This window comes from Paroedura picta, chromosome 4 (assembly GCF_049243985.1).
Source record: "Paroedura picta isolate Pp20150507F chromosome 4, Ppicta_v3.0, whole genome shotgun sequence".
NCBI lineage: Eukaryota > Metazoa > Chordata > Lepidosauria > Squamata > Gekkonidae > Paroedura > Paroedura picta.
The window spans coordinates 78,862,098-78,875,549 of NC_135372.1; the positions used below are offsets into that span (position 1 = coordinate 78,862,098).

At 37.5% G+C, this 13,452-nt stretch overlaps 1 protein-coding gene across 21 annotated transcripts in view; it reads left to right on the forward strand.

The window, feature by feature from the left end:
* DAB1 (DAB adaptor protein 1) overlaps nucleotides 1–12,779 on the forward strand; it is an 825,935-nt gene extending 813,156 nt beyond the window's left edge. For 18 of the 21 annotated variants that reach the window (XM_077333584.1, XM_077333572.1, XM_077333571.1 and 15 more), the window contains 3 exons: nucleotides 318–445; nucleotides 3,142–3,240; nucleotides 9,579–12,779. In XM_077333584.1, coding sequence (XP_077189699.1) covers nucleotides 318–445; nucleotides 3,142–3,225 — 212 coding nt within the window. In that variant the 3' untranslated portion in view covers nucleotides 3,226–3,240; nucleotides 9,579–12,779. The remainder of the gene's footprint in view (nucleotides 1–317; nucleotides 446–3,141; nucleotides 3,241–9,578) is intronic. The other 3 variants (XM_077333586.1, XM_077333568.1, XM_077333587.1) reach the window with 1 other exon arrangement.
* The last annotated feature ends 673 nt before the right edge of the window (nucleotides 12,780–13,452 follow it).

A 13,452-nucleotide genomic window follows, 5' to 3' on the forward strand; every position in this document is an offset into this window, starting at 1 on the left:
CAGTTAATGGAAGTGTGTCAGTGAGCATCAGATGTTTTGAAAGAGGAACACATTCCAACTATATGAATGGTCTCACTATGCAGTTGTAGCACAATGTAATTATAAAAAGGAAATTAACCAAGTGTTTACTTTGTTGACATATTTCTCATAGTACATGAGTGATGTGGTTTCTCAGTATTTACAGACAAATCTGAAGTAACCCAGTGGGAAAGCACTGATCGTGCCCACATGGGTCCACACAGCCTGCTCCAACAAAACTGCAGCAGGTACTTAAGAGAACATTTAGGACTGACACAATTTCTTGCTGTGGTCTTTAGCTCCCACGCCTGCTCCTAGGCAAAGTTCTCCATCCAAATCCTCAGCATCTCATGCCAGTGACCCTGCTGCAGATGACCTCTTTGAAGAGGGCTTTGAAAGTCCAAGCAAAAGTGAAGAACAAGAAGCGGTGAGTGGCAGTATCGCCAAACATTAACACAGACTTACTCATTTATGTTGGTACTAATATTAACACAACAGATTCTCAAAATAAAATAGTATAAGATTTAGATGGCACTTATAAAAACATTTTCAGTAGAATAGGTTAAAAGGAACCAAATCAGACTGTAAATATGTAAACTTTCATAACTCTTGACCAAACAAATATTGTTGTTATTATTTATTACATTTGTACTCTATGGAATACAATGTGAGGATGCACAAATCCAAAAATTACATAAATAAATCCTTGTTGGGATATATTGAATATATCAGTAACAGCCACTAAGGAGAAAATAGGAAAACATAATTTTGTCTTATGCTTTCATTTTATTTCCTTTTCCATAAAATTGGGGAGGGGGGTGGAATATGATCAAAACATTGTTAGAAACATTGTTTTTTATATAACAAATGTATAGGTATGAAACACTGCAGGGCATTTGAATGCAATAGAATTGAAGAATAATTGGAGTATGTCATTATAGAAAATTTAAACCAATGTTATATCAATTTTTCTCCACTCTTAATGTTTTTTTTTTGGGTGAAGTGTTTATACCTGCCTACCGCTGGTTTCAGGGAATCAAGGGATTTTCTTGTGCTATCTTTTGCTCTGGTGTGAGAAAGGACTCCGTATATAAACTCACAGTTTTCCTCACTTTTCTCCTTTGGCCTGTCACAGCAGAGCAAGGCAGAGGTAGTGTTTTCACAGAACAGAATGTGCCTTTGTTCCCCACAACCCTCAGAATGTTCTCTTGGCTGCTCACAACTAATGTAAATCAAGGGAAATAGAAGATTTTTTTTTAACTTTCTCCACACTCTAATCCCATCCTCCACTTTCCCTATCATCCCAGAGGTGTGTTTATAATTTGAAACTATTTCTGACTTTGGAATGATGTGCTACTGAAGCAAGATTCCATAAATGAAAATGGAACACTACACAAATTACCTTATCCCTGTGATCTACACATCAGCTTATTCAGTCTATTTGTGTATTCCTGTCTGTTATAATTTTCTATTGAAATATTCTTCCCTGGTCTATTAGTATGTGTCGACACCTCTTAGAAGTAGTCGGATTTGGGGGAGTGTCTGTAAAGTAGATTTTAAAGCCCACAAATGTTGTATAACACAAAATGATCCTCTGATAGCACCACAGCTGTATCTTCACAATTAAAAACAAGATAGAAGAGGCAGAAAAGCTACAGGTTATTATGTTCATCATAGTACTGACCCAGCACGAGTGGTCTCTCAGATACATTTGGACAACAAAATCAAATGCAGAGCAGTGGATGATGCCAGTGAGAAGAAATGTAGTTGATCAGTCTAATCTTACAGCTTAAATTGGATGACAGGAGGCAGCAACAGACAGGGCCAGCTTCGATCCCTCAAAATAACTGCCCTTTGGCAGGGTAAGTGCACGGAAGATCTTAGGACATGCTGTCTACGTACCCTCAGAGTATGGTTTTTGCCCTTCAGTTCTGTAATACAAAGATAGAGGGGTGGGACCCAATGAAAAACAGAACAGTAACCAAAACAGGGGGCACTGAGATACCAAGAGAGCCAGTTTGGTGTAGTGGTTAGGAATGCAGACTTCTAATCTGGCATGCCAGGTTCGATTCTGCGCTCCCCCACATGCAACCAGCTGGGTGACCTTGGGCTCGCCACGGCACTGATAAAACTGTTCTGACCGAGCAGTGATATGAGGGCTCTCTCAGCCTCACCCACCCCACAGGGTGTCTGTTGTGGGGAGAGGAATGGGAAGGCGACTGTAAGCCGCTTTGAGCCTCCTTCGGGAAAAGCGGCATATAAGAACCAACTCTTCTTCTTCTTCTATATTGAAGCACATAATAGCTGAATCCAGCATAGTAAGTTGACAGACAAGTAGTCTTCAGTCTTCAACACAATATCTTTTAATAGTTCCCAGTGTGTTTGTCGAGGGATTCTACAAACTGTATTCTAAATGTTTCAACAGCCAATATAATGGCTTAAGAGAACAGTTTCACAAACAACTTTCCAAAGCTGGGACATGGCATCTGTCTTTCAACAAGTTGAGTACAGGCACACCTGGATTGATTTTCATCACTGAAAAAAGTGTAGGTGGGGATTTAGTTATAATGTCAGACTAACGATGGCAACTCTTTCACATAAATGGCTCACTACAATCTGGAGCCTCTAATTGGTCAAGTGTAAAACATATCCACACAAAAAGCACGTGAAATACAAAACGGTGATTCAAAAGAACTCTCTCCCAGTTAGAAGAGGAACAATTCACCACCCCAAGAAGTCTCAAAGTGGCTTACAATTATATTCCATTCCTCTCCCCACAACAGAAATCGCGTGAGGTAGGTGGGGCTGAGAGAGCCCTAACAAAACGGCTCTATGAGAACAGTTCTAACAGGACTGTGACTGGCCCAAGGTAACCCAGCGGGTTGCATGCGGAGGAGTGGGGAATCAAACCTGGTGCTCCAGATTAGAGGCTGCCACTGTTAACTGCTACATCAAGCTGGCTCTCAAGTTTGCTTGTTGGCCTATCCAGGAGGCTTAGTTCTAGAAATATCTCTCATAGTATATCTTTTATCGATATCATTCACAATGAAGTGCATCTTTGACTTTGACTTTTGTTTCAATTTTTGTTGTTGAGAAAAAAGTTGTTATGTTCTTATATTCTAGCCTGATGGATCTCAGGCCTCATCCAACAGTGATCCATTTGGTGAGCCCATTGGTGAAACTGTAAGTCCACAGGGCGATAGCTAGATAGCGCAGGTTGGGGTAGGTATCTGTCCTTTTCTCTCTCATGCTTTTGAGCTATTCACTTTCATCATTGCCTGCTGTCATTTACATTTATGCATGGCTTATATATATACATATATTTCTCTTCTCACTTCACTCTCTTTCACATTCACTGATATATCTCTAGTTATTAACACTGTTCTTAAGTAGTGCATATTATGGACTAGTTTTGGAACAACAGTACAATCTGGATGGCAGGGAATATATATATAAATATGCTGTGAAATTAAAGATTGTCAACATTTATCACAAAAATTATCAATTCAGTGTAACAGTCTCCATTTTCAGACAACCATATAACATTTAATATGTATAAGCATTTTATCCATTTGCCGAATAAACTGCAATGTAGCAGGCTGTATCTGTTTTGGACTGAATGGTGATGTCATTGAAATACTCTTCTTATGAATGAAACATGAAAAAAATAGAAACGTGCCTTTCCATCCTAAGTCCACATCATTGCGTCAATTGGAAAATGTAATATCTGATAAAAAATTTAAACTATAGTGCTGATGAATGGATTGTTAATTCAGACAGTAGGCATGCTTCTACAATTTAAAAGATATACCATCATACATGTCACTCAATTCAGTGCTTTCATTAATATCAGCACATACTGCATGTTGTGGGTGTTCATAGATGCTTTGTGAAGGTGACTGTGGCTATTTTTACTCTTGCATGTGTGTCATTACCATCTCATTGCCGTATATTCTAGTGCTGCCATATGGAAAAAAATGTTCCCTTTGTTATACTGTTCTATAGATTGAATTAGTTTGTGTACTATGTGATCTCTTGCTCCTCTCTCTGTGTATGTAACATCTGAGACAAATTAATAAAAATTGATGTTTTATTTTTGATGCATAATGCAGCAACAGCTGTTTTCAGTCTCTTAAGAATTGCCCCCACTTTGCAGATAATCTAGGTTTTTCCCTCCCGGCAACTTGAGTGCACCATATATTCCCTTCCTCTCATACTTTGAGGTCTCACAGCGTTTGCCCAGTCAGGATCAAATTTATTAGCCAGCTGTTTCTCCTTATAGCTTCAGGTAACTTTAAACACTCTACTTGCATAGGTACTTAATGTGCATAAGTTCTTCTCCCTTCTGGTGATCCCAGCTCTAAGGGGCCCCAATTTGCCCCTTCAATACTGCTATTGAATTCACACAACTAGAGCAATTTTGACTATGTCCACAGCAGCCCTAGAGAATACACCATTGTTAGTTCTAGCAGAGTTAGAGTTATTTTCTTTCTGCTTTAAAAAGCCATTTTAAATGTATTGGTTTGTCTTTATCAGTAGCAGCTATTAATTTCTTTGCTGGGAAGGGAGGGCAGTACAAATAAAGCAGCAAGGTTTTGAATAACTAATTTGTCTTTCCTTAAAACTGCCCATACCCCAATTTTCCTACTATTTTGAGCCTTACTAATGTTCACAGTGCATTTGAATCATTTCATCATCCTGTGTCATTATGGCAATTTAAAGGTAGTGTTTGGCAGATGTCCCCTGTTTCGTTTCTATGTCTGCATAGTTGCCTCTGCCCCACTTTCTTCAGATGAAGATAATTAATTTGTGCTTAGGATAGTGCATTGTACCAAAATGCATCACTAATTGGCATTATATGGGATACTAACCTTATTCTATAGTAATATGGCATTAGTTCTAGAAAAAAATATACATATTTGATCTGTGTGAAGAATGCTGAGATGAACAGGTAAAACTTTTATTCTCAAGGTCTACTATAATAAAACCTTGCAATCAAAAAAAAAATAAGCCCTCAAATTTCTTATGTTCCATTTCAATATTTACTGAATTAATTCAGCATGATCATAGTGTTCCAAAATATACAAAGATGGGTCTCAAAGTTATCTGGGTTTTTTTGTTATCTTAATAATCAGTAGTATGTGCATACTATGCTCATGCTTTATTGACTATGCACACTGAAGCTTAGTCAATAAAGCATAAACATAGTATGCACATACTACTGTAGATGCACACACTACATGATCATAATATAGTCTGTGATCCATCTCCAGAACATGTGCACCACGAATTAAATATATATATGTATATGTGTATGTGTATATATATGTGTATATATATATGTGCAAACACCGAGTCATGTCTGAACCTTGGGGTGACGCCCTCCAGCGTTTTCATGGCAGACTCAATATGGGGTGGTTTGCCAGTGCCTTCCCCAGTCATTACCGTTTACCCCCCAGCAAGCAAGCTGGGTACTCATTTTACCGACCTCGGAAGGATGGAAGGCTGAGTTGACCTTGAGCCGGCTGCTGGGATCGAACTCCTAGCCTCATGGGCAAAGCTTTCAGACGGCTGCCTTACCACTCTGCGCCACAAGAGGCTCTTATATATATATATATATAGGATGACTTATATCTTGCATAATAATATCAGTATCTAAAGATTGAAACTGCAAAGTCCTTTTAAAAAGATATTCAGAGGCCACATCTATTTTCAGTCCCCATTATCTTTGTTTCAGAAATTATATCATCTCCTTTCTTTCTAGATAGCCAAAACTATTCTTGGGCTGGTTGCTGTTGAGCTAAATTGGTTCTAATTTGTTGGTAGTATACTTTGTACAAACTGCACTGCAGGCTAAACTATGGGTAAATAAAAATGTTTTCTCCTGATTTACTACCAAACTTGTCCACGTCAGCCCTACTACCTTTTGTACTAGAGGGTTTTCATGTAGCCTGCCAGCTCCACTTGACTTGGATGGTCACAGGTTATCTAAATGGCAGAAATGCATATATAAATGGCAGAGATGCATAACAGTGAACAAAAGTGCATGCCCAGTAGCAAATGGATACTTGTAAGATTCCCCCCCCCCACACACACACACTTCCTTTAAGCCTAATGAAGAGTAGTGGGGTGGGTCTATTCAAGGTGATGCTCAGAAAATAGAAAGCTATATAAAGACTTTCTATACTTTCTTCAGTCTTAGGAAAAGGCTGAGGATCTCCTTGAACTTTCTTCCTCGGAAGAAAGGCTAGTGCTTGCCTGAGGGAGCCAAAGTTTTGGTAGTGAAGAAATTTATGAAGTTTTAACTAAATATATTGTTATTTTAATTATTTAATTATTTAGGCTCTCTCTACAACACTTAAACATTTGAAGGTGGAAGAATAGATAGAAGCTATTTGGCACTTCACTGGCAGAAAGGTTCCTATAAAAAAATATATTATAGGCCAGCATGTCTCTTGTTAGCCAATCTACAGAACCAAACTATAGGCTCAGTTTTAATACCAAGAAACCAACTAGTAAAAAGGAACTGTTTGGACATACCAATGAGGTCATTGCTGAGGAGGAACAAGGCAAAAGTTAAAGTTCATTATTTAGCATCAAGCCCGATATGAAGATGTTCTTTGGAAAAATAGGAGTTATCTGTAAAAAATACTTTTAGTGTCCATATGAGAACATTCCTTTACTACTAGTGTACTGCCAGTCCTCTCAACCTCTGCCTTGATGGAAAGTGCCATCAAGTCACAGCTGACTTACGGTGACCCCGTGGGGTTTTCAAGGTAAGAGACTTTCAGAGGTGGTTTGCCTTTGCCTGCCTGTATGCCATGGTCCTGGTATTCCTTGGAGGTTTCCCATCAGAATTCTAGCCAGGGCCAACCCTGCTTAGCTTCTGAGATCAGGCTATCCTGGGCCAGCCTCTGCCTCATTTAATCAGATTCATTACAAAAGCACAGCATGCATTATAAAAGATACATTAAAATCTAGACTGAGGTGCTATTCTCTTGAGTTTGCTTGACCTTCTTTCTCTACAGCAGAGTCTCATTGCAGGGCTTTCCTTCTGGCTGGAAGATCAGAAAGCAGAAGACTTATTTTCTAAAATGTATCAGCTGAGTTTCTACTTTTTGTCCAGCCAGCCAGAAGGAGGACACTCTGCCAGAATCTGCATAAGAACAGAGAGGTCAAGTAAGCCTTGAGAGAATTGCAGCTTCAAGATCATAATGCATCATTTATGTCAGCCTTGCTGTTCCATAAGTAAAAATCTGCCTGTCATCTTGTCTGTTCAGATACTGTTAACTGAGGGGGATTTGCCATCTTTAAGTAAATGGAGAATACGGGTACAGAAATAATGAGCATAAGTTGTCTGTTAATATGTTTAAAGTTGGAGAGCAGGTAGAATTTCGATTTATGGTCATTTTAGACCCATGCCTTTACTTACAGCTTTCTAAGGTACAGCAGAATTTTGAGAGATTGGGGGGTGGGAAATCTTTTTTAAAAGAAGTTATGATTATAAATTGACTTGTTAGAAAATTAATTTCTTGTAAAGGCCATGAGGAAGTACAAGATCCAGTTGTTACTGTGAAATACTTTTTCCAGGTTCAAAAGATCTTTAATTTTTTTTTCATTGCCTTATCTCTCCATGCATTTACTGGGAACAAATTCAGTCAGTATTCAAATGTCAGTTACTCTTTACAGAAGATTGAATCCTTCTTTATGATTCTTTGGACATCCATCTGCTCAGTTAGTGATGAAGACCGTACAGTGATTTCCTGAGCATCTTAAAACTGAATTTAGTCAGTAAATTAAGCTAGCAACTCTCTGCCTTACAGTATGTGGAACTGGCCCCATTCTTATATGATTTCATCTTCCTTTTCCTCATTATTTATCCCACCTCTTTCGCCAGTCCTAAAGTGACAAAAGGCTTTTCAGTCACTTTTTCAGTCATTAACAATTATTGTATTTAGTGATTCTGTTAGAGCTCCAGCCACAAACTGACGTTTACTTGGAGAAGGGTTTTCCTTTTTGGAATGTCATGATATTCATTCAAGATTAATTTACAGCAGAGTTGAAAATTTCATTACAGTTCATGAAATCTAAAGATTGATTTATCTTGCTTTCAATTGGACCGGGAACACTTTGACACAATAGAGACTTCTCTACAAATGTGGGGGAACCACTTAGGCTTGCAAAAAAATCTGAAACCTTTTGAAAAATGCATCAGGGAGTTTAAATCTCCTTCAAATGGAGGAGCATTGTCTATGCTTACACACATAGCATGTCTTTGTTCACTAGTGGATGGATGTAGTTGGGAAGGAGCAGCAGGATCTGCACAGATTTGGAAGCCTCTAAGTTATTGAGCTGAATGGGGAAGCAGTGGCAGCAGGGGGGTGAGCTTCTTTGCAGCCTCCTTTATGTCCATCTCCTTTGTGCATGTCTCAGAGCTTCCAGACTCCAGAACCAGCCTCCAGGACCTGGAGGTTCTGCCTAGAGCAGCAGAAGTTGGGTGTGCAACCAAACAGTCAGGGGTGGTGTCACTCTCACTTTTCTTCCCCAGCTATGCTGCTGTTCCCCACTTCCACTAGAGAAAGAGAGAAAGGTAGCAGGGGAAAGGAAGCAATCACATTGGTGGCTCTGTTCTTGTATGCTGCTGCCAGTTCATTCTGCTTCTTCAGTCACTGCTTCTTCAGTCACTGCCAAGTCTGGAGAGAACATAGGCAAGACAGTGGCAAGAAGAAGGAGGCACCATTGTCCCAGTCTGAATTAGTTGGGTAAGCATCAGCAGGCAGGAGGAAGAGGTAGGGGCTTCCTTCTATCTGCTCAATGGGCATTTGATGAAGAGAAAACAGTCACCCTCCACGTGCAGGACCATGGCCCATTCCCAACAACCCAGTCTCCTCAAGATGGGGGAACTTAGTATTGTCACTAGTAGAATTATATAAAAAGCAAGCAGCTTTTTGGAATTGATGTAACTTATGCATGGAGAACTTTAGCTCATATAAGTGCACGATTATACCTTAGAGGGTGTAAAGTATTACATATGAGAACTGGAATTGAATATGTCAGCAGAAAAAAGTGTGGTATGAAACCTGAAATATTATCTTGATTATAGGGCAACAATATCTTGTAATTATTGTGAATTAAAACTGATTTTTTCTTAGTCAAAGGGTCATAAATTAAAATCGAGAATTGTAAAATACAGTCAGATGTACACTAATTATCTTTTATTTCATTTTTATTCTTTCAGTTTAGAATAGCATTTGACTTCTTAAGAACCAATTGCTGTGCACAAAAAAAATGAAATTATTTTTTCTTAAAACTATCATCTGAAAAGCCATGATAATTCAGAATGGGATGAAAATATTGGGCTGAACCTTGCTGGCGGAGGAGCCTGTAGTAGTGCTCGAAGCCTCCTTGAGCAGAAGGAACGTGGTAGCAAAAAATCCAAATGACGCAACCCACTGTTTCTTTAGCTCTTTTCTTTGCGTCTTGCTTACCTTTTCCCAGCTAGATGTTTGTACAAAGGACTGGAAACATCTGTATTTACTGTTCTTTTCCATTGTCCCCAGGAAAGAGAACCTCTCTACGCCCAGATCAACAGACCTAAGAAATAGCGTTGACCCACGCTTGTGGTGCTTTGAAAGAAAAACTGCAACCTTGCCAGGCCTTTGGCTCTCACATTTTCTTTCAGTTGTTCACAAAGATTTGCGGATAATCACTTCTCTGGTTCAGCAAGAAAGATTTTTCAGAAACCAGTGGCATTTCTATGGGAGAGCATTGCTTTTTGTTGCTGTTGTTATTTTGTTTAAAAACTTCTATTTTCCAAGCAAAACCATTTGCCTCTTTTCTACAAGTTTCAAATATCCAAGCAATTTTTTCTCCTTATCTCTTTAAAAGCAGGCAATTCAAATCTCTTATAAATACAAATAATTGTTAAATAGTATAGACAACACATAGAAAGCAAACATGTCATCAAGTCAATGGCAATTTACCTATGCGACTGCACATTTTTATGATATGGTATATTTTTATGGTCATACCAGGCTGATCCTGCTGCCGAATAATGACATATTTGAAGGGGGGAGTGCTTGAGCATTTCATTTTCTCTCTTTAAAACAAACTGTTCAGACTCCAGCAGCTAAATGCCTCCTGTGAAAACAATTCTTAACTTGAAATCATGGAATGCTGTTCTGGTGATTATCTGTCTCAACTGGAAAATGTTGCCAAATGGACCTTTTACGTTCCAGTGTCTCAAAAGAAGAAATGCTGCTTTTCTGTTTTGAATTCTGCTGTGGGTAGAAAAGGACATCAGATCATATTGATGACAAAAAAGACAATGTTATTTCCTAGGGAACTCTTGAAACCAGTAAAGGAATATTTTTTATTTCTTTGATATCTTGCTGCTGTAATGCTATGCAGACAAGTGTTTTTCTTCTCTGTGTGCCATTTTTGAAGAGAGAAAAAAATCGTTTGCCAAATAATTCCAGTGTATGTCTGGATTGGATTGGGATGGACTTTATTAACAGGATGAAGATGGCATGAATTTTGAAATAATGAACTGAATCTGTGATCAAATCGTTCATCTTTATCACTTTTGTACATCGGAAAAATTCAAATGGGGTTTTTATTTTATAACTTGAAGTTTAAAAAAAACTTACTGTTAAAACTCTTTAAATGTTTAAGAGGAAATGGCTTTAAGGAGTTTGAATGAAATTTGCCAGGTTTTTTGTAAATATAAATGTTATGAGAATTCTTTTAATAATGCCATGACACTGTAGAGAAGGTAGCAAATGGAAGTGCGAAAACCCCAGCTTGTGGTTCTTGCATCACATATGTTTTTTTTCACATGCTTATAACAGCAGGCCGAGGCTTACATTCATTTTCCAGCATCAGCTAGCTTGTCAGCAACTAGTAAAGTTGATGGGAACACATGGTTTTATTGTCTTGATTTTCCCATACAAATATTATGACACATTCTACCTTTTTTTTTTTACAGAAAAAGAAATCATAGGTCATAGCCATTTCATAATTCAAAAAGTAAAAGTGAAACTGTTTACACACAAATCAAAAAACAACTTTTTTTAAAAAGACTGTCTCTTTTTTTTACATTTATGTAATAAAAGTGCAGTGTTTGGTTCCTATCTTTAGCACATGATTTGCATAAAGAATCTATATATTTTTGCCCTACAGAGAATTGTTATACAGGTCAAATGTGATGTTCCTATGCAGATTACAATATATTAAATTTTAGTGGTTTAGCACTAAAAAAAAACTTAATGAACTCAAATGGTGAATGGTTTTTAGTATTATACAGATTTTGTTTTAAAATTGAAACACCAAGATTTGTGTGTATTTTTCATTGATTTATGTAGACCTGGAATTGTATATTTCTATGTTTTATTGATTTAGGTGAAGGCATTTTACAAAAGTAGCTGAAATCAGAAAGAAGATGACAATTTAGTGATATTGACAGCCAAATTCAATAATGCAGCCAGGTATTTTGAAGTAGGTAATAAAGTGTGTGAATGATATGCTAGATGTGGAAATTAGTCTCTGATATCAGTGCAGAAATGAGATCTACCATACTCTTCCAACCATTTTGTTTCTTTAGACATTATCAGAATTTCTGCAGCAAACACACATCTAAAGAATGATGCAAAAAGTGTATATTTAAGATGTGTGGGATTGTGTTTTTTTAATTTAATCAAGATTAGAACATTCCACAAGTATTTCTTTTTGAACAATACCTTTCAAAGGTGGATATGAATAAACAATGCTATGTTCTTCCCTAGCAAAGTTCTTTACTGTGTTTATCTTGGAACACTTGGACCATAGGAACATGGTCAATTAATCAATTCTTCATAAATATTATGATCACAAACTCTTCAGTTACAAAGCAAAATATTTAAATCATAATTAAATAGGTTCAATGAAGATATTAGTAACTGACAGACCTCCTGAAGTTGGGTCAAGTCTGTGCAACCAGTACTATTAGTAACTATAAAAATGACTAAACTTTGAATTTCACAATCAGAAATCACAAGGAAGTTTGCTTTATGTAAAGGCTGATTCTTTTCTTGAAATGAGACTCCACAGCTACCATGTTATGCTATATGATGGTCGCCTAGATCAGTGGTAGCCAAATTGTGGCTCTCTAGATGTCCATGGACTACAATTACCATGAGTCCCTGGAGATCCACAGTTTTGCCACGCGTGACCTAGATACAACAGAATAAAGCAGCCAGCCCTGTAACAGTACTGTAAATAAGTAATAGATTTGCGGGAGCCAACAAAATTTCCATTCTTCACTAGCACTAAATTTGTCACTTTAAATTTTAAACCAGGGAAATCCAACCTATCATTCTGTACTGTCTCCAGTAGCTTCCTGATCCTTCTCATATTGCAGAAATATTTTGATAGATCATAGTCATCCAATTGTCTGATGAAACCTCTGATCAAATGATGTACTGGGCAGTGGGCACCTTCTTTGCAAAGATGTTTACTTTCTACTTTGATTCCTTTTGATTTCTACATTCTACCATGTATTTTTAATACAGAGAAGAAAGATTAAAATGACTGTTTTGCAGTACATTTCTAGATCAACTTTAACTTTACCTCAGAGGAAAACCATTTATTTGTTGAACATCCTTCTTTTAACTTTATGTATAACTTTATGCATTTAGCAAAAGACAACCGATTTTTAAAATTTTTCCATTAATTTCTGTAACACACCATGTAATACTGTTACAAATAAAAAACATTTAAAATCACAGGCATTATTTGTCTTCATTTTTTTTCAGGACATTTCTATTACTAAAAATATATATGAAGCTGTTCATGTTGCCATCCTTGACTATGACTCATGTTATGATGCCTCAAAATTCCATTAATTGAAGATTGCAGTGATTTGCTTTTGTGCATAGTTTCTCACACTTTAAACCCATATTTTTGTCTCTATGTGTATATGCAATGATTTTTCAGTATGACCGTTTATGCACTGGAGGTTTCATGCCATGCTGCAGGCTGGAGTTTTAGTCATGGCAGGTTGCCCCACCTCTTCCTGCACCCACAAGGGGGAGCATTTGGCCCAATGCGCCTCATCTGCCCCCGATTTGTGCTCCTGCATAGGAGCTGGGGCAGTGAAGTTCCCAGTGCATAAATGGTCCATGAGATAAATTTCCATCGAAATCCAGCACACTTCTGAAAACTGCCAATATAAATTATCTGTGTAAATATGTGATATGTTTCATCTTTCTGCTATTTATATAAACCAAGACAGTTAACAGAGATAGTTACATATGGGAATTAATAAAATCAGCTAATAAAAATAATCACACCAAAAGCAATCCATCTAAAAGCTGCCTCAACAAAAAAATAAAAGCAAAAATAAAAAACAGCAACCAGAAAAACAACCAATGCTGTTGGTTTGATAAGAATCAAAAG